The 27,681-nt window shown below is 40.8% G+C and overlaps 2 protein-coding genes across 2 annotated transcripts; one reads left to right on the forward strand and one right to left on the reverse strand.

Moving 5' to 3' along the window:
- Positions 1-15,791, forward strand: LOC134014078 (laminin subunit beta-3-like). The gene is made up of 23 exons (XM_062453982.1): positions 1-94; positions 289-346; positions 624-778; positions 6,048-6,162; positions 6,265-6,338; positions 6,468-6,659; positions 6,803-6,866; positions 6,956-7,143; positions 7,251-7,371; positions 7,519-7,707; positions 9,190-9,345; positions 9,512-9,705; positions 10,027-10,123; positions 10,249-10,621; positions 10,714-10,874; positions 11,089-11,300; positions 11,543-11,746; positions 12,125-12,269; positions 12,415-12,622; positions 12,839-12,980; positions 13,540-13,716; positions 14,529-14,691; positions 14,939-15,791. Exons 2-23 carry the CDS (start codon positions 316-318, stop codon positions 15,076-15,078), a joined length of 3,501 nt encoding a protein of 1,166 aa, XP_062309966.1. The 5' UTR covers positions 1-94; positions 289-315; the 3' UTR covers positions 15,079-15,791.
- Positions 15,463-27,681, reverse strand: camk1ga (calcium/calmodulin-dependent protein kinase IGa). Its single transcript, XM_062453991.1, has 13 exons — positions 27,592-27,681; positions 26,346-26,446; positions 21,000-21,125; positions 20,537-20,611; positions 20,195-20,333; positions 19,892-20,015; positions 19,735-19,810; positions 19,229-19,341; positions 18,621-18,699; positions 18,342-18,429; positions 17,838-18,172; positions 17,320-17,413; positions 15,463-16,884 (listed from the first exon to the last, which is right to left on the reverse strand). Exons 2-12 carry the CDS (start codon positions 26,429-26,431, stop codon positions 17,341-17,343), a joined length of 1,314 nt encoding a protein of 437 aa, XP_062309975.1. The 5' UTR covers positions 26,432-26,446; positions 27,592-27,681; the 3' UTR covers positions 15,463-16,884; positions 17,320-17,340.

Below are 27,681 nucleotides of genomic sequence, written 5' to 3' on the forward strand. Positions count from 1 at the left end.
CACACTGCATCATAGCGAAGAGGTGAGACAGTATTTAAAAGACAGACACACACATGTTGAAAGACTTACTGAACAGGACACAGAACTACAACTGGTGAGCTTTGAGAAGAATAAATACATACATTTGATGTGGTTATACATTGGATTTAAATGTTGTCTTCTCTTGTTTTGTCACTTTTCTTAAAGCTTTCGTAGCTTTTCTTGGTTTGGAGTATCTTGCCTTTCTGAAATATTCAGATTTTTGTGATTTTGCATTTGATGTTCACATATTCAATTTTTTATCTTTAGTAAGAATATTTATAAAGACGGGAGTAAATGAAGATTTGGATTGCACTCCATTTAGCAGGTATGTTTTCAATATTTATGCAAACTTATTTGATCTGTTTACAATATATTTATTTTCCTCTCTTCATGTATGAAATACTTTTTATTCAGTGTTTACTTGACTCATTTATTTCTTCATCCCTCCACTGTCCATACTTATGCTGTTATTTTAGTGCTTTTGTGAAGAATGTATGATGAAATACGATCTGTTGGACACTACCTATTTCTGAATGACAGGCAGGCAAGCAAACCAACAGTGGTCATCCCATATTTTGTACTGACCCCTCCCTCCCCCATAGCCCTGGCTGCAGTGGCGTATGCCCAGACAGACTGCTCCAGGGGGGCCTGCTACCCCCCTACAGGTGACCTGCTCCTGGGCCGTGGCCAGCTGCTCTACGCCTCCTCCACCTGCGGTCTGATGGGCAGTGAAGTCTTCTGCTCTCCCTTTCAACTGGTAGGTTTCTTCTTCTGCTATACGTGTGCATGCGTTTACTGGTATGTTCACACAGACACACATTCTTGTCCAGCTTGGCCGCTTGGTGGACAGTAGATCCATTAGGCATGGGTTGGCTGCTGACTGGCTTGGTTTATTGGTTGGCTGTCTCACTGGCTGTTTGTCTGGTTTACTAGTTTCCTGGCTGCCTGTCTGGTGTGTGAAATCGTCTAGGTTAAGTGCCAAAGACACCCAGGGCTGGACACATGTTGCAACTGTAGTCTTTGACCGCTGTCTGACAAAAAATGCTGAAGAAGAGCATCCAGATCAGATTTGCTGTGTTAAGAAGAAAATATATTGTCAACAGTGATTATACAAAACCAGAACATTTGCATAATCCAACCAAATCAAACAGATCTTTGATTAAGAAATGTCACACAATAATGGTCTTTACAGTATTAAATATTCTCCTTTGGGCATTTTAGATACATAAACAATATTATCCATAATACTACACAATGCTTACACTTTCCATAGTTTATGGACAAATGTTTCCTGTCAGTGTCACTCAGTTTATTTAACTTTTTACCTGAGCCACATCTCTGTCAGTCTGGGAGGGGCAAGGAAATGTTACACTGTTTGAAGAGACAAAAACTGTATGAGCATGTCTGAGACTAGACAGACACACCCACATTCCCTCACACACAGGCATGCTCGAGCACACACACCCACACAATGAATCTGAACATTCCCGTAGACCATCGAATACTTCCTGTTTGCCATGTCATCATATACCAGTCTGATCTTGTCTCACTCATTCCAAAGTAGTAGATATCTCATTCTAAATGGAGCCCAAAATGTCCATTTAACTTGTTCTTCACTCTATGATCAGACATTGTATACATGTGTATGAGAATTAATCATTTAGATCATAAGACCTAAGATAGAGCTACAGTGTGTGGGATTGATAACTGTGGTTCACTTTTTTTCTGTTAATGGTATTGGTTAAACTAAAGCGCTGAGATCATAAATCTCAGCATTTTTGTGTTTTGATAAGCCCACACGCATTTAGTGATTTAGCTGAGGGTGACAGTATACATCATTAATTATGTTTAATGTGGTAAATTTGGCCTGGGAGTGTCTAGACCAGGGGTCTCCAACCCTGTTCCTAGAGAGCTACCTGCCTGTTTTTGCTCCAACCAAAGTTTTTTTGACCTGATTCAACACTAGTTACCTGACCACCCAGTTAATTATTACAATCAGGTGTGCATTAGTGTTGTAGAAAAAGTCTACAGGTACACTACAGACTCACCAGGAACAGGGTTGGGACCCCTTGTCTCGACGATTGGTGTGTGTGTGTGTGTGTGCGTTTGCGCAAGTGTATGTGCTTATTTGAGCGTGAATCATGTCCGTAGGGTGGAGTTGTAAAGTCTGACACAGACTTTACTCAGCTCAAGTGAGACAGTGTGTGTGCGTGTGTGTAGGCCCATCTTTTTGTGGTCATACCCTGGCAGTCGTCACAGACCTACTGCCTTGTGGATTAGTCTAGGACAAGCAAGGCTGTATGTATGTGTGTGCATGCGTGTGTGTGTTTGAATGTCAATGTGTGTCATTTGGTCTAATGCATTTCCTACACTATACAGTATATTTAGTTTGGCCTTGGTTCCTAGTTTGGAAAAGACACTTAAGTCAGTTCCATTATTTTCAAACCTCTCACTGAATAAATACGGTATATGACAACGTTCTTTAGTTTAAATGTGCCAAGCTTCAGCTTGAAGTGGTGGAAGTTGAGCATTTGTTTTAAAAACAGGGTGACATAGTGACTGCCAGTCTGCCTCTGTGTTTGTGAGAAAAAAAATTTTTTTAGACAAAAGATAATCATGGTATTTTGTTGTTACATGATGTTAAATGAAAGACATACACGGTCCAGACTAGTTCAGTATACAAATTGCCACACACACTGCTGACCTTCTTTGACGGAAGGAACAGCTTGGAGATAGAGATAGAATAATTTCTTTGTTTTTGGTTTCTATAATGTAAGCATGTGTACAAGAGTAGATAATGCTCAACCTGTACATTTGAGAAAATCCACAAGTCCACACACTAAAATGTAAATGTGTGAGTCTTGAGAGATTGCAGAGGGATATAGGTAGAAGAACTGGAATGGGGAACATGAGAGGGGGGGGAGAGGGATCAAGGGAGAGTGCTGAGATTGGACAGTAGGACATTATTCGTTTGACAAAGTAAACCCAAAGAGGTTGAATTAACCACACAGTCAAACCTAACTTGCGCAACATTATCCTCTAACCTTGACCTGCCCATGGCAGTAGGAGAGTTGTTAGAGTTAGCCTGCTGCCAAAATGGCTTCCCCAAGAGGCCTCCTCTGGTCTCATGAAGGACCAATCCGAGAGTAGATAGGCAGGGCTGTTCCCGAATCCTATGAGACAGAGAGGCCTTTAGCCAATGAGAAGGTTTATCAGGGCCCATCCAACTACATTCTAGTCGGCTGTCCAAAACAATTTTATTTTCTAGTTTGTCTGTGGTTCTTAAAATTGTCTTCTAAACTTTATTTAGTATGTTCGATGATGTCTGCCTGAAATCGCCCTCAAGCCAACTGTCTCTAACCGGTAACAAACCAAATGGTTTTGTGTTTGTTACACATAACCATCCAGATGATAATGCGTTTGTTACACGTGTAATGTGTTTGTTACATATAACCATCTGGGATGTCGTCCTTGGAAACTGCAGGCACTTGGCAAAAATACTTGGCAGGTGATTGGATGAACCATCTGTCTATCATCCTCTATCACTGGCACACACACACAGACACACACATACACACACGCACAGTCTTTGTGGTTTATGGGCACTAACCAAATGGATGGACAGACAGACAGACAGACAACCATATTACTGTTCAACTTGTATCAGTATTATGTAAAACATGCCATTCTTCTTTGGTCACTTTTCCAGTGAGTGTAACTCCTGATGGTGACAGAGGACTAGATATTGGAAACAAAGGAGGTGATGGGGTATTGTCTAAACACTATTATTATGTAACAAATGGTACTGGAAATGGACGGTAAATTGCGCTAGCGCAAAAGTCGATGGAACTAGTTCAAATGGTTGGAATAGTTAAATGATTTTGGAAAGAGGCATTCCCCTTTTTTTGTCTCCACCAGTCTTATAAAAAAACATAGACACATTGTACAGCTGTCAAAAATCGGTACATCTTATGTTTTGTTATATCGTCTCGGCCAGTGGTTTTCAACTGGTTTAACCTTAGGAGCCACATTTGTCCTTAAGTCACGACCCAAATATAATTTCATTTCCAAACCATTATAATTAATTTCAGTTGAATGCGGGCGGCACCTTGTGAGCCTATGCACCTTTCAAACTAAAAGCGCACCATCGTAAGTTCGGTAACTTTTTAAAATAAAAGCACGTGTCTGCGATCCTCTCCACACCAGCTTGCGACCCACTTTTGGGTCGGGACCCACCAGTTGAAAAACACTGGTCTAGGCAATTTCATATGTACTGCCACAGCTCTTACGGCACTTCTCCCAACACTTCCTTCTAACTCTCCCATAACTTGATCAAGCGACTTCAAACCTCCTATGCTGAGGCAACATGAATAATATCAAATGACTGGAGTGTTAGCTTTTTGACAATTGAAAGGACTAAAGAGACTGCAAGGTCAGTGCAAGTGACACTGTGTACCTACATTGTTTCAGAAAAGATAGTGCAGCACATGATTTTATTCTTACAGAAACCCTTTTACAGTCAGTTCTTGGCCTTCTCGCTCAAAGAAGTTTTTTGTGGCTGTGTTTAGGTTTCATCTTGGGGCCCAATCATCTTGGGATGATTAATCAAATGTTGTACACTGTTATGCATATAATTTAACAACGGACATTTCTCCTTTCAATCATGCAGGCTTAGTCACATTACTTCATAAACCCACCGTACAATTTGATTAGAGCATAGACTTTACACAACACTGAAGATCACATAATTCCCTTTTCACAAATGCCAGCAAACATGAGGAAAATGCGATCAAGTCATTGATGTCAATGGGTAAGATTTGTAAAAGTATAGAAGACATGGATGGAAGATTATATGGTTTTGTATGTGTGTGGATGTCTGTGTGGTTTCTTGTAGACTTGACTTGAGTCAAAGATAAATGGAGAAATGAGTGGGGTTAGATAGTGTTGAAATAAAAGAAAGAAAGACACGATAAAAGGAAGGGAGAGGGTAGAAAATTACATGATACAGGGAGAGAGCGAAAGAGAGAGAGATAGAGTTTCCAGATGGACAGTAACCTTGGCCCTCATTGAAACAACCAGTGCAGCAATACTTTTTACCCACTGGGGAGAAGGCAGAAGCACAGTGTCCTCTGAGCAGAGGGGTCAGCAGGACTCAGACCATCCTAAACCTGCTGCTCCCCTCGGACACAAGCAGATGGAGGGGCAGAGAAAGGACGGGAAAAGGGGAGGGGGGAGTAAGGAGCAAGGAAAGGGGATTGGGGGAAAAGGGAAAATCTAGAAAATATGGAGGCAAGGAAATGCAGATGAATAGAACAGAGGTGGCAAGAAGGAAGAGAGGAGTTTGAAATGGGAAAGAAGAAGTAAGGAGTAAATATTGGAGCGATGACACTCCTCTATGTGTTTGTGTGTGTGGCACTGCCTCAATCCCTCTTCCAACTCAATACAAGTGACCAATGTACAATTCCATGTACGCACATGTGGATTTTGGCTAAAGATATGGGATCACTTTCAGATAATCAAACACATAGACACACACAATAGATAACCCAGACCTAAACATCCCAATGATTCTCTGCTGATCAGGTTTCATGTCACCAAGGTGATGGAGGTTGGCTAAATCCATATTCCACGATTGCATGACTGTGTAACACTGGGAATCCCCTCACTATGTGCTTAATGAATCATATGTCCAAACACAGGTCAAGCACACAGCACTGTAACACACACACATACAAGACACACACGTGATTTTGTGTTTTTGAAAGACTTAAAAGGAAGACTGATATTTCACTTGACTAAGGTAATCCGCATTGTGCTTTATATTTTTCTCTCTGCGATCTCTCTCAAACAAACACAAACCCATTAACTTTTATCTGTCACTCAATATCTCTGCTTTATTTGTGTGTCCAGTACAGTACAAGGTTGCCATATTATCAACTCTTCCTGTGCTAATGTCTTTCCATGAATATAATATAATGAATAGGCTAATGACTCTAATGACGTTGCTTATTCTCTCTTTTTCTTAGTGGAAAATGAAGTGCTGTCCATGTGACTCTCGCAACTCTTTGGGTAGTCTGGCCCACACTGTGCAGAACGTTTTGTCCACTGCAGGACCCAAACGCTGGTGGCAATCTAAGAAAGGTAAGAGAAAAGAGGATGAGGAATTCATTAGAGAGGGTAGGAGTGAATTATTAATGAATAATTAACTGATACTAACTAATCAACTACTCAAACTTTCTGTAGATGCAAACCCAGTAACGCTTCAGTTGGACCTTAAGAACCTTTTTCAGCTGGAGACCTTGGTTCTGACCTTCAAGGTAAAAGTAACTTCACAGAATGTATTGATACAATGTTGCCATTTTTCAGAAGTTTTTGGAAAAACCCTTGTCAACAGCAATATTAAATGGACTTACAAATTCTTGACCTTGTTTGGCTTGTGTTTAAAGGGTCCTCGTCCCAGCGCTCTTGTTGTGGAACGGACTTTAGATAACGGACAAACATGGCAACCGGCCCTCTACATGGCCAGCAACTGCCGTTCAGCATTTCCTGATGTCACCACTACAGCACCTCGCACATTGGACCAGACCTATTGCTACTCTATGTCTCCAGTGTCACCAAACCCCTACCAGGACCAGATGGTGAGGTGGTCACTACCTTTAGAGATTGGAACTACAACTCCTAAAAGATGTTGTGATTTTGTTATCTAAAAGATTAGCATTTTAAAAACATGTGTTTGTAGTTTTCTTCTGTGCATTTTATTGAGTGAAAACTTTTCCTCCAGATCCAGTTCAGTCCTTTGCGTCAGTTCTCTGCTGTTAGAGTTCCCAATTGGCAGAAGATCGAAGGTTAATAAGAAACCACTCACTCTTTATTGACATTCTTGTTGTCTAATCAAATGCCTTGCCTAGAAACTGACAGTAGTCTCCATCCACAGAGGTGTCTGGATTGACAGGACTAAGGGTTAGGTTGACAGAACTGGGGCCTGTGCCCCGTCTCCAAGGCCGAGCCGCAAGTCAGTTCTACGCCCTCAGTGAGATGAAGGTTATTGGCAGCTGCATGTGCCATGGCCATGCAAACCGCTGCCTACCAGATACCTCTTCCAACCAGCCACCCAGTATGCAGGTGTGTGTTTGTCTGTGTGTGTGGTAGGAACTCACAACGTGCGTATGTCTCTCTCTGTGTATGAATGCTTGTGTCACATGTAAACTTGTGAATGTGTGTGTTTACAGGTCAGTGCTCAGTGTGAGTGCCACCACAACACAGCAGGGTTGAACTGTGAGCGCTGTGCAGACCTCTACAACGACTTGCCTTGGAGACCAGCCGAAGAAGGAAACACCCACACCTGCAAACGTACGCAACACCTACCACAATCTCTCACTACCAAGACCTGAGATGGTTCTGGATACATTGTTATAATTAACCTGTAATGTGAGCATAAACTCTTAAACTTTTGATTCTTCTGCCTTATACTTTACCCTTCATTACCACCCCCTTCAGGATGCGAGTGTAACAACCATGCCCAACGCTGTCATTTTGACCGTGCTGTGTACGAGCTGAGTGGACGGAGGAGTGGTGGTGTGTGTGAGGGCTGTATGCACCAAACCACTGGACCAAAGTGTGACCGCTGTGCTCCAGGATACCAACCCAACCCCAGGAGCAGCATGGACCGCCCGGATGCCTGCATACGTAAGCAACCTGAACTATGCACACACATTTCAGCTTTCTTTTTAGTTTGAAAATTGATTGAATTGGATTATTTTGAAGAAACTGACTAACCTTCTGAATGTAAACCTACAAAATGTTCACACTGTGTCACACTGATTTTAGTTAATCCAGGGTATGGTGGACCTTTTTTGTTCACACAATTTCCTTGACCTGTTCTCCAGACCACCCAATATTTCTCTTCAGAAGATCTACCAGAGGATCACGTTTGCTTATTAGTTAGTTGATCTTCAAGACCAAGCTGTTACAATAACGTTCACAGACTTTCTGCGTTTTTTGAGGCTGCACCATTGCGATGCTGCCCTTGTTCTTGCACTGTTGCTTAAACAGTAGGAGTTAGACAGGGTAGTTGAACACAGGGATTCTTGAGGGTGTCAGTTTATTGCTGGGGCAATTCAGGTTCTTGACACTAAAGAGCTATTAGGCTTTATTTTCAGGGGGTTCTAATATTGGCCGACAACCAAAACTATTCCCCTATTTTACGGTTTAAAGAAATAAGGGGAAACTGAACAGTGTATTAATATGAACCAAATATGCTGGAATTACAGTTATTGGGTTAAATCAATGCAAGAATGGTCAAAGTAAGTTAAACGAAATAGATATTTAATAACATTGCAAATGAATTGAATCAATTACAAAGCAAACTTGTTTTAGGTTTTAAATCTAATCTTCATAGTGTGTGACAGATTTTGAGGCAGCACCCCTTGATTTGCTGCTGGTTAGGGCTAAATTACCCCACTAGCCCACAGGCCACTGACAGCCGGGGGTGTTACGTTTTTTTGCTGGGGGCGCTACTGTACAAGAGTGGGGACTTGTGAGTGACAGGTGTCTGGCACGCCCTCTTGATTTGTTGCCCATTTGGCCTAAATTCATTCAGCCCACACAGGCCGTTGACTTTTTGGCTAGCGGCAAGTGTAGAGCTAAGAATTCGCTTTTCTCGGATGTAATCATGCATTTGCTGCAGTGTGAACTATTGATTAATGGATAATAGCCTACACTTTTATAGCCCACACACCCAATATCACCACCAGCCGTCACTGGGTTCTTTGTGTTTGTTTGCAGGCAATGTTTCCCAATCACTGGTTATCATCTTAGTAAACTTAAAATGAAAGTTCCGTACTTCTGTGATGGTTTACAATTATATTTTGTGAACCATTATAGAATAATAAAAATAAGTGCAATACTTATTTTTTGTATATTATCAAAGATCCAAGAACAACTTCACATCATCCATTAAAATAACTGTATTTGCACTATTGACTTCCATTAGCAAAAAATATTATATCCTTTCATCTTCCAACCAAAAGAATCAGAAAGGATTTTCTGAATGCAATCTCACCATTCAGTTTACTAAATCTCAACACTATTGAAATCTAAGATACTCGAGGTGACATTTTTGTATTAATCAAACTATGAAACTGTACATTTTCTTCTTATATGAAACAGGGTGTCATTGCAGTACAGAGGGGGCGGAGAATGGCGGTCAGTGTGATGATACCAGAGGGTCTTGTCGTTGCAAGGCCAACGTGGAGGGACCACGCTGTGACCGCTGTAGGATGGGCTACTATGGTCTGACAGCATCAAACCCACTGGGCTGCACTAGTGGGTGACTTTTAAACTTTTGCATTTCAACAAAGCCTCACAAAGTATTATTTATTATCGTTGTTTAGAGAGATGTATGTAGTGTGTGTGGTGCTCATTTTTAGCATTTTTGTGAACACTTCTGCATGTCTCAGCCTAACCCTCTCTCTCCCTCTTTCTATCTCAGAATGCTCTTGCTCTATTGATGGCTCTCGGTTCACTGTGTGCGACCTCCTGACTGGGCAGTGTCCTTGCCGACCCAACTACCAAGGCTTGACCTGCACCTTGTGTTCCCAGGGTTACTGGAGCACCTCCTTATCTGGCGGCTGTGAGCCCTGTCGCTGTAGCCCCACAAACTCTCACGGCAACACTTGTAACGCAGTAAGCACTCAGTGTAACCCAACCTGTCACACAAACCCAATTCAATGAAACTTGTAGGGACATTTCACAGTTTTCAACATATTTTCTTAGAGGCGTTTATCACAATTTGTGAAACAATATGACTTTTGAGATATCATAAGTTTGTAAGCATTTAAACAATGCAGCTTGAAATAAATATGGACTCAATTACCGGTAGATATGTCAGTTGAATGTTGAAGGCTATGTAGCAAAAACCTGTTTTTCCCATTGTACAGTAACTGATGAAATAACTCTGTGGTGCATTTTGGCCATCCATTTGATTATTTTCTCTGTTTTCTCTAGGTAACTGGTCAGTGTGAGTGCAGATCAGGGTTCGGAGGAAGAACCTGTACAGAATGCCCCGACAACTCTTACGGAGACCCTCTCAGAGGCTGCAAACGTAATTGTCTCCTGTCCCATCTAGTCATAAACTGGTTTTTACCGGTCTTTATTCTAATATGAATCTGTAACACTCCTCCTTTCTTTCTTTTTTACCCCCCTTTCTTTCATTCCCTCTCTCCACAGCATGTGAATGTGCTGTTGGTGCAACGGTACATGGAGGGTGTGACAAGCATACAGGGGTCTGTCACTGTCGCCTGGGCATCACAGGTGTCCGCTGCGATGCCTGCAGCCGTGGTCACTGCAGTAGTTTCCCCACTTGTGATGTCTGCCCATCTTGCTTCTTCTCCATGGACGCCCAGCTCCAGAACCTCACCCTGGGGCTGATGAAGTTCTCCCACAACTTACCCTCTCTCACCGAAGTTACAGGCTCTTACAATGTGGGCCCACGTATTCAAACCCTGGAGACCCGGCTTATGCAGATACGTGACTCCCTGCCTCTCCCGCCTACTTCTGTCAGCCAGGTCAACCAAGCTCTTTTCCAGCTGAGCAAACTCAGGTGGGTGGACACCAGGTTGATGTTGATGTTGTTACAGTCACCTAACCTATTAACTTGACTCATTGTTTTATTTATTGGTGGTAATCCTCCAGAGACAAGATGATACAGGTGGATGGGAACTTGTTACCCCAGGATCGAGTGTCCAATCTGGGCTCGCAGCTAGATGATCTCCAGGCACTCCTGAACAGTCTCGGCCTGGAGTACAACATCACGAAAGACGCAGTCAGAAACGCAGTTAGCTCCAACCACGCAGGTAAGAAGGAGATAAATAGAAGGGGAGAGAAAGACATAAAGGAAGAGGGAAAGAAAGAGGAAGAGAGAGATACTTCTTTGGTAACCTGCAGTTGTAACATGGCTATTGGTTAAAACTGAACAGAAAGTAAAACGTTGGTCTGAAGTACTTAACCATAGAACTGACTGTCACAATCAATATAAACCTCAAAATCTACCCGTGTCTTGTCTACCAGGTGCTATTGCTGCCATAAAGAAGGCCTATGATGAATCAATGGATGCGGGAAAAAGTATTGGCGCCAGCAGTAAGACAGTCGAGCAGTCAACAGGGGTCAGAGGGGATGCTCTTGACCTTCAGAACCAGTTTCAACTGGCAAATATTAGAGACCTGGAAAAACTGAAAGACAAGTTGGCCACAAAGCCTAACCTCACTCCTGCAGCTAAACAGGTAACCTTGACCAGAAAGTTAAGTCATCACTTCTGTGAAGTCAATTACCTAATCAAAATGTATAGCATTTTTTATCCTCCCCCCACCCCACCCCCATCCCTTTAAGTAAAGTACTTTTTAAAACCTTCTGTCTGAATCATTGTTTATATTAGGGGAAGACTATCATCTCCACATAGTCAGTTTATTTAACCATGGTTTGTTTGAGTTGATTTGAATTTAGATTCACCATCCTCCGTTGTTAGGTCTGTGGCGGTGACCGCTCGGCCCCCTGCACCCCTCTACAGTGCGTGGGGCAGCTGTGCCCTGCTGAAGGAGCGCCCCCATGTGGCCGTGGGGAGACTTGTGTGGGAGCTCTGCCACTGGGGACCAGAGCTGTGAGTGATGCAGAGGAGGTAAAGAAGAGGTTGCAGCAACTCAGCAGGAAGATCACACAGACAGAGGCAAAGGTGAGTTAATGTCAGACACAGGCTAACATGTACCAGACATACATTAGCCAGGAGAATAGCTATACCTGTCAGCCTGTATATAGATTATAGTTTGTGAAGTATTATGGAGATACTTGATTGGAGATTTTTCTAGGGATTTTTAGAACAATTCAGACTATTAAAAGAAAGTTGTTTTTTTTAACATAATTCTGACTTGAGTGAGTGACAATTAAAACTATGTATATTTTAAGAGGAAAATTATCATGAATACCAGGGGTAAATTACATATACAATTTGTTTCACAAAATCCAAGCAATAATGTAAAAATTCTAATGATTTTAGGTTCTCTCCTGTTGACCATGTGATAATATTTGACTCCTCACATTTCCTGTTTCATAGATCCAGGAAACACAAGATATGGCCAATAAGGTGAGGAAGTCAACAGACGAGCTGACGAATCAGATGAGGAAGGCTCGGGACGACCTGGAAGGAGATCTCAGGGAAACACGTGACTTTGTGAAAGAGCTGAAGGACTTCCTGTCAGGTGAGTCATCGAAGCACCATTGAATATCTTTAGAAGATAGATGGATAGAATACACAAATGGATCATTATTGTCGATTAACAAAACACAGAACCTCTTTTACCTCCTTTTCTATTTCTACGCCTCGCTTCCCCTTCTGTTCCACAGACCCGACCTCCAACCTGACCCACATTCAGGAGGTGAGTGAGTGGATCTTGAACGCCAAGCTGCCCTTCAGCCTTGCCGATCTGAAGAAGAAGCTTCAGAAGTTGAAGGACCTGGCTGCAGGGCTACCAGACAGCACTTCCTTACTGGACCAGACCATGCCACAGCTAGACACAGCCAGACGGTTGCTAAAGGAGGCCCAGGATTCCAGGTGTGCTGCTATAACTCCTGTTAATGAAACTCTGGTCAAAAATGAGAGAAATTACAACTCATGATTACGTTTATTTTCTTTTGAGGATTAAAAAAACTTCTTAAAATACTAACTTGAAGGGATACTGACTCGGCTAAAAGTAAACTTCAGTTGGATGACTTGTCCCTTTTCACTAAGTAACACAGTTGCATGGTGTCTTACGTTGCTGAAAATCAGGGATGCAGCACTGGGGGTGAAGGATGAGGCTGACAGGTTGTTGGACGGCTTCCGTTCAGTGGAAGGCTCTCTCTCTGGCCTGGAGGACAAACTGCAAGGCAGCACGGACCTTTTAGAAAACCTACAGAACAACCTTGTTGAGGTAAGAAAGAGAGGGAGAGAAAGAGGTAGATGAAGGAGAGGCAGGTACGGCTGCTGGATGGATGCGTGGTTGTGGGCAATAGTGTACAAGTCGTTTTTGCAGACACTAGGTTCATTGGCAGCCCCAATGCAAACATTACATAATTGTCAATATCCATGCGCTGTTAAAAAAAATTGTTTCAGATTTTGTCACTTTTCCTTGCTAATTTTAAATGGACATTCCAATAAAGTGGAGTCGCAAAGCACCCCAGCTTTGTTGAATTTGAGCCCAATGACCCAAGTTCTTGGTCAATGGCATTTGCCAATAGGCAGAACAGAAGGAATGTTGGGAAACCTTTGGGGAAAAAGACGGCAGTAAAAGTTAGAAAATAGATTTGCATAGAATGTGTAACTATTTTGTGTAAAATAATAATTATTCAAACCACCAACAAGTTTAGTTTGTTATGTTCAAATATTCAACATAATGGATGAAAATAATAGTTCTTCTTTTACATACCTTTTCCTATTTATTCTCTATAACATCTCCCTCTTTCCATTCTTTCAATCCCTCTCCTCCCCAGGCTCAGGCTCAAATGGACCCAGCGGTTAAGGCCCTGGGAGAGGTGACTGCCCTGAACAATGGCATGAAGCCTCAACTAGAGGGGCTCAAGGCACTGCTGAACTCTGGAGGCCAATTGGCCCAGAATGCAACAGGAGAGGCTGGGAAAGCCAAGAGAGAAGCAGATGCTGCAGCTGAGGTAATTGTGTACACTTTAATTTCAGAGTTTTACATGAATATGTGTGACGGCCTGGGGAAACTGAATACCTTTCTGGGTATTATACATATTTGGAAACTACAAACTCTCCTGAATACAAATATGTTTAAACCACTCAGATATCTTTATCACAACTGAAGTTACATCATTTTAAAGTTGACCTGTGTCAAAAAGTGATAAGGGAGAAAACTGCATTCAAAGATTCCACTCCGTTTCATTCTAGTTTACTGTGGCGAATATGGAAAGGAAATCCTTTTGTTCGTAATCACGTTGAGAATGTAAATGTCAGTTTAACTATAGGCTACATTAATAACTTCTCAGCAAGTTATTTTTAAGTTTTACAGCCTGACTTAATTGATCAGTTGTTTGGGGCTGCTGCAGCACTCAAAAGAGCAGGCAAACTGAGCATTTGATTTGACATGGCTTGAAAATCTTGCTAGCTGACATGTCCAAAAACCGTTGAAATTAACAGTTTTTCATTAGTAATCATATACTTTTTGTACATTACAATGAAGTTTAGGGTGTTAACTATACAAAACATCAAAAATCTCAATTTTGACAGAAAACTATTTTCGATCTTTTATGGCTTATAGCCAACATGAGCGGCCGCGACATCCGACGGGTTTCCGCAGGCCGCCACACATATAGCCACAGCAACAAGAAGACCTACAGGAATGTGTCTGTGTACAGCATGTTTGTCTGTGTGATCGATGAATTTATTAATGTTTTGCTGAGAGATTGTTTTTTTAGGTAATGATCTGCTCACATCTACCTGTGTGTGTGTGTGTGTGTAGGATCTGGTGACCCTGGAGAAGCAACTCAAAAAGCTGCAGGCTGCAGCAAAGGCCAACGGGGATGGTGATGCGGTGGGGTCAGCAGGCAATCGTCTCCAGATGTTGCAGAAAGAGGGTGGGTCCTTGGCCCAGGACACAGGAGACATGATGAAGGCTCTTGCAGGTAAAGATGAATTCCAGGAAAACATAGTCAAATCAGAGCATATTATGAATCACAAACATAAGAACATTTAGGCAGTAAAGTCCAGGACATAAAAAAATAAAAAGTATGTTGAACCCATCTGATCTGTTGGATAAGAACCTTAGTAACAAATAACAAAACAAAATACTAAATACTTGTCAAATGTTGTCATTTTAAAGTTTGCTTTCGAATTTATCAACAAAAAAAAAAGTTACAACCCTCTTTTCAGGCAAAGCCGACTCCCTGCGTGATCTGCAGAACCAGGTCCTCCAGAAGTCGGAGAGGCTGAGTGGCCTGGATGCCAAGCTGCAGGAAATCTTGGCTGACCTCCGTGAGAAGGTTACCATCCTGTCCACTTGCCAGGGATGAGGGGTCAAAAGACACATCTCAAACACCTACAACATACTTCCACTGGTTGGCACTGCACTTCAAATAGTTGTCACCAGTGGAAATTGTATTACACTGACAGCCATAACAAATTCTCAGTATTCAATTGAATTCTTGTTTTTTTTTTTTTTACCGTAACAAGGTAGTAATGTAATACTTGGAGCCAATATGGGGCCAAATGTGTTCATCTAAATGATTTACATATTTAATTATATGAATTGCAACCTAATGCTTTTAATGTGCAGTCCAGTCCACTTACATGTACATAATTACTGTTCAGCAGTGTTACAATCTAATGTTCCTGATCCTAGAGATTATAGTAAAATATGCTCAATTACACTTTATTTTTTTTATTAAAAAAATAGGAGTTTATAATGTTTTGGATGTTACCAACAAAACATGTGACGAGTTCATGGAACCTTCTGGAAAAATTGAAGTTATCCATTTAAATGTATTTAATCCTAAATTTAGGATTAAATACATACTAATTGTCAGCAATGTACTGTTAGAACACATTATGGCATGACATTCCTAGTAAAATGTAAAGTTTTAAAGTTTAAAGTAATCAACTGATGGTTAAAGATTTGCTATTCAGAGAAATGTTGCATATTTTTTGTGTGTACTCACAGTAAACATAAAACTTGGTCAAATACCCACAAATCTTTTTCTCAATAAACAGATTATTCACTACTTTTCACAGCCTTTTAGCCTTGTTTGTTGTTCACCAGTCACATAATGGGGGTTGGGGGGAGTGTGAGCGTATGCAAAGTATATTGTGATTCAAATGTTTATTGAGAAAAGACAAGAAGCAAACAAGTTAATACATTTTACATACAATATTTCAAAGTCTATTGATGATGATACTTGTATAACTTTATAGCGTGTGTGGCATAAAAGTGGCACATATAAACTCTACCGATAGTGGTCTTAAAAGCCAGACAAAAAACATCTTATGTCCAATGGCTTTACACAGTATGAGTTGTTGCATGAGACCCATGAAAGGTCAATTAAACAATTCAACAGCCAACACAAATTTCTCAGCAACTTCCTGCAGCAATCAAACAAAAATAAAACAAGAAGGTTACAGCCATAGAATTAGAATTATACTTCTATGGTTGTCATTTTGTGTAGAGTCACATGGCTAAATTGATATTTCTTTGTAATGGTATTTTCTGTCACAGAGAAATCTTGGCCTATGGTGTGGTACATAATAACAGCAAAGAACACAGAAACAATACATGTCGGCAAGTTTCAGAGGAGTCGAAATGCTAATATTGCAGGATGACAGAAGATATAAGATACAAAAGGTTTTAGAGAAGATACAAAAATACACTCTGATATGTCACCTTGATAGACGACAACTTGAAATGCCATTTCCCCAAAACACTTTTCCTGATTCCAACACCGTCTATTGGTCACATGGAATTTAACAGCAAATTCCCTGCCATCCCAGCTGACATACATTCCTGCAATTATATTCCCAGTAAATAATTTGTTTACGTTATGTTGTATACATGTATATGTAAAATATCTGATGTCTTAGAATATAATGCAGTATTTTACTCTGCTGATGCCTCTTCAGCGGCCTGCCTCAGATCATTCAAAGTGTAAGGGTGGGTGGGTTTACTGCAATGACATTCCTGTTTTCCTCAGGGTTAAGAATCTGACCAATTTTTGGTCTTCAAGTCCCAGTGAAGCACTGCATGATTCAAACAGCAGGGTGCAGCACCTGCACAATTCTACAGGAAGTCTTCAGACTGCAAAAGCTGAACTGCTCACCAAGAATAACTGGGAGAGAGAAAAAGGAAAAAATTGAAGAAATAATAAGCAGGGAGATTTAAACCAATTTCATTGATTAAGAATTCTGTACATTTTGTGTCGCTGTATTTGTGATCCTGTGGTAGCACTGTCTCACAACAGACTGCATCCACACAATTGTCAATGTTTCCCTTAACATATGATGCTGTTTCTGTTGCACTGTAATATTGTACTTGCAATGTTGTTGTTGCACTGTAGTGGCGATTTAGGTATTTTTACACTGTGCCTGGTAGTTGAGATGTTGTTATTTTTGCACTGTGCTTGGTAAAACACAGACTGTTCCATGACTCTAAACCCCTGAAATACTTACTGTATGCACCATTTGTATTTTGTTTTAGGTGTCTGCTAAGTGAACAAAATGTAAATCTACATTGGGTGAAACAATATTATGTTTAGAGATTATACCTTAAGGGGTTCTTTATCCAATCACATGATGGAACACACCCCGGTCTGTAGGTTCTGGCCTTTTCTATTGGTCCCTCTGTCTATGGCCTCACAGCTGCAAACCAAGAATACAAACTCGCTTGACAAAGAGACAAACTGCACAGACAATAAAGAAATTATCATAATTGGAAATTAGTTGCTGCATCTTTATGTTCTTTCATGATAATAAGTTGATATCCAAAATGAATTGTGCAGGTGACATTTAGATTTATTTTCTCAATCAGGAAAGTCAAGTGGAATGCTTCTGCATTGATAAATTGGATTAGTTGGATTAAGTTTGGCGTTAAGGTTGGGGTTAGGTGCTTTTTTTGGTTATATATATAAAACCTGATCTAAAATAAAAGCTTTCGCCTCTTCCCCCTCCTAACCCGGTATTGAGCTCCAGTATCTCCAATAGCTGTTTGGGTACACTGTATTATAAAGGTGCAACCTCACTGGGCATTATACAAAATGTGGTTTCATCTAGTTGGGATGCTCACCTGCTAACTGCTGCAAATCCACTCTCTGAGTGGTAGGCGTGGGCACCCCTTCCATTCTCTGTGACAGAGGGGCAGTGCATGGGCTCGCTGTGACTGGCTCTCAGGGGCGGGCCCCTACACTGCTCGGGATTGGCAGTTGGAGTTGAGTGGTCTGTCGGGATGGGAAGGTTTCCGTTGCTGTCCAGGTCTGTTAGGTTGCTGAGACCACACAGGGGATTCTGGAAGGCGTTGACTACAGCAATGTTGGGTACAGTTGGGGGAGCTGCTGAGGGTGCGGCATGAGAGAGCTGCAGTTTCATCATATGGTTGACTGCTGTTGTGGCGTTGAAGGCTTGCTGTGACATACACACACACAAAGTTCAACATTACAGGACACCATAACACAAATGAGGCATTGACTGTTACCTGATCCAGTTAGACAAAGCTTGTTTGAGTGCCTTCAACGCTAGGATTGAGCATTCGGATCCAATATGGTTCATTTGAGGGAAGCACAATGTTTCTTACCCTCCATTTGGACTTGACAAAGTTCCTCTGGATCTGCTCACTGACTGAGCTGTAGATGTCCTGGCTACTCGCCGTCTTCCCAATAATCCTATCGGAAATAACACTGTTATTCTTACCCTTGCACAACCTGCGACTATCAATTTATTTTCTACTTCCTTGAGAGACAGAAAAGCTTAATTAAGCTATCTCGCTGATGGTAAGTGTTTGATTATTGCGCTCAGGCTATGGGAACATCACTTCTGACATTATTGTTATGTGTGTCTAAGGGGTCAGACTCACCAGGGGTGTCTGAGAGCCTGTTCTGTGGTGTAGCGCTTAGTAGGGTTTTTCTCCATCATGTTCCTTATGAAGTCTTTTGCTATGAGGATAACAAAAGGCAGAAGCAATGCAATTACATGGTGCTGGTTATGTAAAGATGTTACCAAGATTCATAAAATGGTTCTATACTGTAGCTCTGAGAACACTGATATGAACCTTTAAGTGAAAATTTGTATTATTTTGTATTTAAGTGATTATATTATTATCAATAAATCAACCTTCCAAACAATGCAATTCATTACATTTTATTATTATTTACATTACTATTTATATCTGAACGTTTATTCTGAAAGGGTGGGACTAAAATAGGATTACCAAGTATTCTGGCTCCCTAAATCAAAGCACATGACCTCACTAAAGATGTTTATTTAAGTCCATGTAGGTCAACCGCTAGTCTCAATCTTAAAATGATGTCACCTGGGAACCATAAGCCGTAAATCTGTCCCCACCAAATGTAAGTTAATGTAAAATGTCAAAAATGTTTCTAGGACTGTGTTTCTTTTCGTTTTCTACTGGTTTTCCTGACTACCAATGAACTCTTCATGGTGTTAGATGGCCTTGTGACTCACCGGACTCTGAGATGTCATCCCAGAAGGGGGCGTGGAAGGCGTAGTCTGCTCTCATGATCTTGGAGAAGAGACGCGTCTCATTGTCCTCGAAAAATGGAGGGTAGCCGCACAATCTGTCAGGGAGACACAGCCATAGCTAGAATACAGTCATGTATGACCTAATTTCCTAGTATTTTATGTTCACGTTCATGCTATTTCACAGGTACAACCTCTTCGTAGTTCTATTTTATTATTACTATGTCACTGTTCGTTGTTTCTTGCTATGGAATAGGCAGCAGCTCATTTGCAAAAATGGCAGGGCTAACCAGCTAGCTAATAACCTGCTGTTTAACTGACTTCTGAAACACACTGAAATGATTGGTTTTAAAGTTTTCCTCTGATGTATCTGTAGTGTAAAATCTATAAACCATTGAGCGGGTATGATATACCATACCATTCATGACTTCAATCTATCACATCTTTCCACATACTGTTTGGTATTGTTTGTTTAAGCTATTCATACTCACAGGATGTATGTGATGACTCCGATGGACCAGCAGTCCACAGCTTTGCTGTAAGGTTTCTGGGCTAGAACTTCAGGAGCTGTGGAAAAAGAGTAGATGTGAGGATTGAGTGATCCATCTTCCTTGGTTTGATGACCTTAACTTTTGCAATGCAACTGACCAACATATCCTGGCGTTCCACAGGCTGTGGACATGATTCCGTGGTCGGCCATCTTAGAAAGTCCAAAGTCACTGATCATGATCTTTGCGTTCTCATCCTGGTTGTAGTACAGCAGGTTCTCTGGCTGCTCAGAGAGAGAGAGAAAAAGAGAGATGCAGAGAAAGTAGACCAGGGGTGATTTTCTGACCCTTAAAAAAAAAAAACAGTATAAAATGTGTAAATGTATGTATTATGTATAGGGGTGTATGTCTGTGTGTGTCTACATGCATTTCTTGCTTTGCGCATTCTTCACATGTGTTGTACCTTGAGGTCCCTGTGTACGATGCTGTTCTCATGGAGGTAACTGACTGCCTTCAATACTTGACTGATCACTTGGCTGGCGTCCTTCTCTGTGTACACCCCCCGATCTAGGATGCGGTCAAACAGCTCTCCCCCTGACACCCTGGAGACAGACACACACACAAGCACACACCCACGGTCACTGGCATCATCACAACAGTAAACGTCACTGCATTCTTCATCCCTATCATCAGTAGACATTATTGTAAAAAAAAACTAAATGCGAGCACATTCTCAGCAATCTTTCTAGAGTTCTTAGAATTCCTAGACCGTGTTATTGTTACAATGATGAACATGCCAACTCACAGCTGCATGACAAGGTAGTAGTGAGTCCGGGTCTCATAAAAGTCCTCCAGTCCCACAACATTTTCATGCTTTATCCTGAGATGGATGAAACATTTGTCAACATTAGTTACATTAACTTGTATGATAGACAAGTGAGATGAATGACTAGGTTTATGACTGAAGAGCAGGGGGGTCAGATGGCTGAGCGGTTAGGGAGTCGGGCTATTAATCAGAAGGTTGTTGGTTCGATTCCTGGCCGTGCAAAATTACGTTGTGTCCTTGGGCAAGGCACTTCACCCTACTTGCCTCGGGGGAATGTCCCTGTACTTACTGTAAGTCGCTCTGGATAAGAGCGTCTGCTAAATGACTAAAATGTAAATGTAAATGTAAGAGCGTCTGCTAAAATGACTAAATGACTAAATGTAAATGACTGTGTGAATGAGGATGTGTGAATGGTGTGATTCTGTGTGTTGGTGAGTCTCACCTCCTTAGTACAGAGATCTCGTTCTCCAGGTTACTGTGGGCGAGGTGTTTTTTCTTCAGACACTTCAGAGCATAAAGGTTCCCTGTCGTCTTCTCTCTCACCATGTAGACCTCTGAAAATGCCCCCCTAAACACACACACAAATAGAGGGTGAAAAGTCGAAATATAGAGATAGAGGGTGAGAGTAAAGAGAGGGTAATGGGAGAGAGACAGAGAGTACAAAATGTTTATGAGACATTGAGCATATTAACATGATTAAACCTGATTCATATTTCTGTAAATATATCATCATTAAATACAGGCTGTATATGAGATTATTTGTTGAAAACAGTGACTCATATTAAAGCTCAATGTTGAGACAGACACTATAAAACAAAATAAAAACGTAAACGCATTGAATGAGAAAGCAGAATGGTTGGCAGTGTATGCATGTATTTATGACATGTTGAGTGGAAGGACTCGTGTGCCTTCATGTGTGTGTGTTCTCTGAGCCTGCTTTGTCTTAACCCATGAGCCTGGGAATAGCTACAGTGCCATAAGGATTAGGTCTCAAGCCTGTTATAAACTAGCCTGGTCCTAACCAGACTCTCGTACATTTCATTTGTACAGAGAGTCAGGCCTCGCTCCATTGACAAGCGTTGACTTCCTTGTAGGCGGGTACTCTGTTGAAGTTTAAAACTATTGGATCTGCCCAGAGCCACTCTGATCTGCCATAACCAATCGCTAGCGTTCGCCAATTCCTTCACCACTACTGTAACAGAGCTAGCTGCCATAGCTGGAAAATCAAACTGTTCCCGAACCCCGTGGGGAGGAGGGCCACAACATCATGGCCACCAACAAAACTCAGCAAAACTTGTTCTTGCTCCGGCTTTAGTTTATAGATATTCGGCAGTGTTGCCACAACGGAACGAATGGCTTCGCTCGTATCTTTCTCCGCCGCCATTACCGAACTACAACACAAACTAGCGCACAACATCAACGTCATCGTTCTCAGCCACTCCCTCTGTTCGCTGATTCGCCGGTAGAAAATCTACCGGAGACATCTGACTTACGTATCTCATGGCCAGACCTAGTACAGAAGCAAAATCAAAATTGAGCGGAAGTACGTAGGAGGGCAGAGCCAGGCTAGTTATAAACTACATGTAACCTGCAAAAGACAACAAAATGGGTATTGACCTGGCTATTGTGACCTGGAACTTTATTGTCTGTATATGTACTGTATATACGAATGTAGAACTTTTGTCTCAAGGAATATCTTTGAATATCATGTTGAGGTCTTAAATCAGACACATCATCTGTTGGCTCCAAAACCATTTTAATTGCCACAGTTACAGCATTTTGGTACATTAGGCACACAGCGGAATTATGGCATTTTGGATCAGAATTAGATGATTTTCTTTACTTTGGCAATGACCAAACAAATGTAAATATATTTAAAACAACCTCAAGACATATCCTTGGGGGGTGCCCATCATATCCTTTTTGCTTTTATGATAGCTCTTAAAAGGTTTCTCAACAGCCTGATTGAAAGACTCTGCGAAATAGCATGCAGACTACTTCCTCCATAGTTTGGTGTGCATTGGAACTTGGCATTGAGCCATTACGCAGTCTTCCTCTGCTTCAGTCCTATGCTGCAGCAAGAAACTTTATGAAACCCCCTTAACCCATTGGTTAAGATATAATTTAATACTTCACTAGCTGAGCCATTCCCTGTGAATTTTGGCACACACTACAAAACTCTAAATACCAAGAAAATAAGGACACTCTAATGTAATGTGATTATCTTTGATTGTACTGTAAAATGTGACTGATGCTGATGTTACACTTGTAAAGGAAATTTACAATAGCTGCAACCACGTCCATTTTTGTGACCAGAAAGTCTTGTGATATGGCTGAGTAGAAAATATGTTTTAATATTTTCAGAGTAACATTCATATATTCAGATCTACATTTATAAATTCAGACTTACATGTATATATTCTGAGTTACATTTTTATATTTATAGTTACATTAGATTCTGACTTACATCATTCATTTTAGGAGTTACATTTATATATTCAGGAATTCTATATATTTTTCAGATGAATTTATTATATTCAGGAATTAAATGTATGTATTGAGACTTATATTTATATTGACTGACATATTTATTTCCTGTTTGGTCCCTCATAACATTTATATACAGTATATAGATATTCTTAAATTAGCCGAGTGACACCAAAAGTATCAAAAACCCAAAACATACTGGTGATTTTTTCCAAAATAAGACTGGATTAAGACCCAGGGTGTAACCATGGAAATGCAAAGGCTCTGGGGTACCAGCTAAGGTACTGGTGTATAGTCTAACACTATTGTCTAACGCTCGCCAACTTAAAATAATTTGGTATCTTGTTCCCGCAATTAATCCAGAAATCGGTGAGACCTGCTCCACCATGTGGTTGGAATAACTGTGTAAGTAACTGGTGCCTATAACCAGGTAATCAGGTGTCCTACAGTACAAAATGTGGGGTTGTGTGAAAAGATGTGAGTAACTATACAAAGATTACAACCTAGATTTGTGAGGCTGATTGAAGTTTGCCAATGTAGAGGTGTATATATTTGTATATATTAAGAAAAGATCTATGGAGATGCTTAACAGCCCCAACATTGCTATATTTAGAAATGCATCTACAATATATTTCCTATATTGGAAAATTTCTGTTGACGTAAAACTAAAAGTTGATCAATTGCTTTATCTTAATAAATGTTTTGACATAACTTGCCTACTTCATGCTTATATGGTAGGCTAATAATGGCATTTATGGTCATTCACATACAAAGTAGTGTATATCAAGTATGTCATATACCGGTATGTGCTTTGTTGACTGATTGCCTTATAGGCCTATTCAAATTGTGGTTTTGAAAATTAATTATGTTATGAATATACATATGCTCTATAATGCATATAATGCTCCTCCTCCCAAACTCTCCTCCGGAGCTATGCAAAGTTAACTTGGGTGACGTAAAAAATATCTAATGCTTGGATAATACAAATTTAGACAGCTGCTTTACAATTCCTCATAATTCCAATGGGTTCAACTTTACATTAAGCATCCTTGTTACAGTGCAATTGCAGTTACTAAGTAAGTAATAAGTCAGTAATGTGTAATAGGCAATACAACAAATTCAGCATGCACTTATAATTTGAGAATGTGCTTAATATACTTAAGAACAAATTATGTTGTGGAACAGTAACAAAAACTCAAATGTTAAGTTTTACTTCGCAATGCACAATAAACAGTTCAACACAAACAGAGCCATACTTCTGTGAATTAGTAATTTCAAGTTCCAGTCAAGCTGGTACCACGTGCTAAATTAAGTTTGATCAGCTTCCAGAACCCTCCATCCCCCACACACTTCCAGTTCCCCAGACAGACTATGAGATCCAGGAAGAAGTGTTGTATAGAGGTGCTGATATCCCTTAATCTTGGAATGGAACTCTCCTGGGATCCTTGGAGGCTGAAAATGTGGTAATCTGTTCTACTGATGTGATGATAAAACCCAAATGTCACACACAAATACAGTAGATACAAAAATAAATATCCCCTACTCTGTGGATCTATGTGATCTCGCCCCCTCCACTATCTCCACAACTCAAACATAGAAAAATACAGAATTGCATAGAAAACATCAATTTAAAACAGATTTAACTGCTGGCTGGCCCGCGGCCTTAAGGCTTATATATGCTTCTGCGTTTTTCGAAAAACGGACACATGGGAACGCCCTCTTCTCCGAGGAACGCCCTCTACGAGCTCTCCGTCAGCCCTCGGAGAGCCCCGGAGAGCTTGACGTGCACCTCCTGAATTTTCTAACTATCCGTCGTGAGCGACGGAGAGCTACGGAGACCCCCTTGGCTGTGATTGGTCAGTATTAAGAATCGCTTGCGTCAGGGGTGGGGGCGGGGTTGCCGGGATAAACAGGACGAACAGAATCCTTTGACCGCCATTGCTGTAAGTTTTCACAATTCATATTTCAGCTAAACAGTACATGTAAATCAGCATCTGAATTAAAATGTGACGAGAAATGGGCAGTGTAGTTGCTGAAAATGTGCGTATTTTATTGATGAAACGGCTAATTTGTAAATTTGCTCAGAGTTCTCGATAACCTAGGTAAATAAACACTCCACGACGATTTACAAAAAACCGTTGCGCCACCTACTCTTCTGGCGGTGAATTGTTTTCAGCACCCACAGACTACGGAGAACCATAAACTCAGTCTATCCGTCCGTATCCGTGCGTATCCGTGCGCCCGCCCATCCGTAAACGGAGACGCAGAAGCATATTGCGGCCTTTAGTCTTGTCTGAGCATCCATCCCCATAGATCCCGATCCCCTCACCCCAAGCTGATTACATCTCTCACTGCACTGCTGGTTAGATGGGCAGGGCACAACCGTGTGTGTGTGTAGGCCAGGCTGCTTAGCACTGACGTCATTCACAGCAGCGAGGGTACATCCTCTTCAATTAAGGGATTAGAGGCCTGGCAAGAATGTGTCTGTGTGTGTGTTTGTGAGGAGGGGTCATAAAGGTAGGTGTCTGAAAACTGTATGTAGAAGTGTTTATGTATGTGTGTTTGTGTGGATCTCATATAGAGGCATATTTTTATATATTGGCAGGATCAAAAACTAAATACAAGTATACCAAATTATTTTAGGGTTGTGTTCTCCAAATAAGTGTTCTTAAACAAAATGTTGCATGTCCAGCAGAAGGTAATTACGACTAGAGTGTGTACGTGAGCTAATTCAACAAGACTACCGAATCCACTTCACCGATATAACCCTATGAAATGACCTCTGTCTTTTGTGTTGTTTCAACTCAATACCCTCTTTCCAAACTCAAGTCAGGTATGAACTTTCTTTAAGTGTATGGAGGCCTCAAATACATTTGTGATAAACTCTGGTGATGAAGAAGGTTCCTGTGTGTCTCAGCTCATTCAAGAACAAACTTTGGGCTGTGATCAGGGATTATCTCAGCAGTGTTGCCAAACTGGTCTCAATTGCAGGGAACAGTTAAAGTTGGTCTCTTCATAATCCACTTAATCCAGTAATGGTACTTCACCCTAAATTAAGAAGAGCCGCTAGTCACTAGAAATTGCTAGTCAGGCTCAAATACAATGGCTGCCACGCATGAATGTTATGGCTTTACGTTTGTGGTCAAAATGTTTCAATATTATGATACAAATGTGTTATCCAATATCAGGTTCTGCCTTTAGCCTTAATTGAGTGGGTGGTATCTGTCAAGGAAATTCATTCAGGCTGTTATAGAAAGTAGGTACAAATCACAATTGCAGAAGTAATAAAAGGAAGACTTACGATCCTAGGGTTCCTTTGAAGTCAAACACGTCTTTGATGTTGTTTGCACTTTTCTTCCAACTGCAGGTGATTTCTTTACGCCCCATGATGGCTTTGAAATCCTGAAGATAACACACACACTTAATTTACTTTTCTTTGCTTGCTGACATATAGGTCACAGCTTGTGTCTCGTTTAGAAACATTTTATTCATTTATTAGGAGGGACACAAGAGAAGTATACCAAATACTTTTAAGGTCATGTCCTCAAATCAGTTGATCTAATATAAAAAGGTTTCATGTCCAATAAGGGGGTCAGTACTAGTTGTTCTAAGCTTGTTTGTACCTATCAGTTACAAAAGGCCCAAAGGCATGCAGGATTAGGGATCTTGCTACTTTTTCCATTCGGGTCCATCATCCCCTTCCTTGAGACAATTTGGGAAACAGATTACCAGTCTCTGACACTATCAAACTGGGTCAATTTATCATTCTGAAAATGGAGGACATGCTAGTAAACTGTGCTATGTGACTAAACACCAAACAGTAACTAACCATGACCAACATGCATTGTTACCTCTTAGTCGCTTATCAGTCTTTGATATATAAAATCTACAATATATGCAATTTAATTATGTTAAAGTCATTGGTGGAAGTCGTTTTTCTGAACGTAAGGCAAGTGTTCTCCCGTTTCAAACTACTGTACACTAGAAATTGATAAGGCTTTCTATAAATCCATGTTGTATGATATAGTCTCATAAATCCTTATCGCCCGTCCTAATATGTTATTCAAATTAAATAATCCATGATAGAATTCCGTGTGAAGAAATACAGGATTTTCTGAAATTAACTAGGCTACTAAATCCACATGCAATAAAAACTACCCTGGGTGTAATTGTTTTTTTCTCTTCTGTTAATTGATCATGTCTGTAATCTGTCATACCTCATTTGCTTTTAAGACATGCACATATTGTATTTGACAAAACTACATTTTACATAGTTCACGTGCACATTAACAAACACATGAACAAAGCCAAAAAGGATTCGTTTAGTAGAGAATTAAAGGCAAACATAAAAGGGATCAATCGCGGTATCAAACTGGATACAATTGTACTACTTTTTAACACCTAGCTATCGAATCACAGCAAAATACTAAAGTAGAGTGCAATTATGATTGATAAAGAGGCATCAAAGGCACTTACAGCTATTATTCGGGTAGGCTTTTGTATTAAACACGACAAAAGAAAAGGTGAAACAAATGTAGTACTCTTACCGTTGTGAAAAGGAGGAGAGGGACGGGCACTTGTTGAGGTATCTAAATGAACTACCTGCCTTTCTTCTGTATCCACTGCGTCTTCAGCTG

The sequence above is a fragment of the Osmerus eperlanus genome, chromosome 1, assembly GCF_963692335.1.
Source record: "Osmerus eperlanus chromosome 1, fOsmEpe2.1, whole genome shotgun sequence".
NCBI lineage: Eukaryota > Metazoa > Chordata > Actinopteri > Osmeriformes > Osmeridae > Osmerus > Osmerus eperlanus.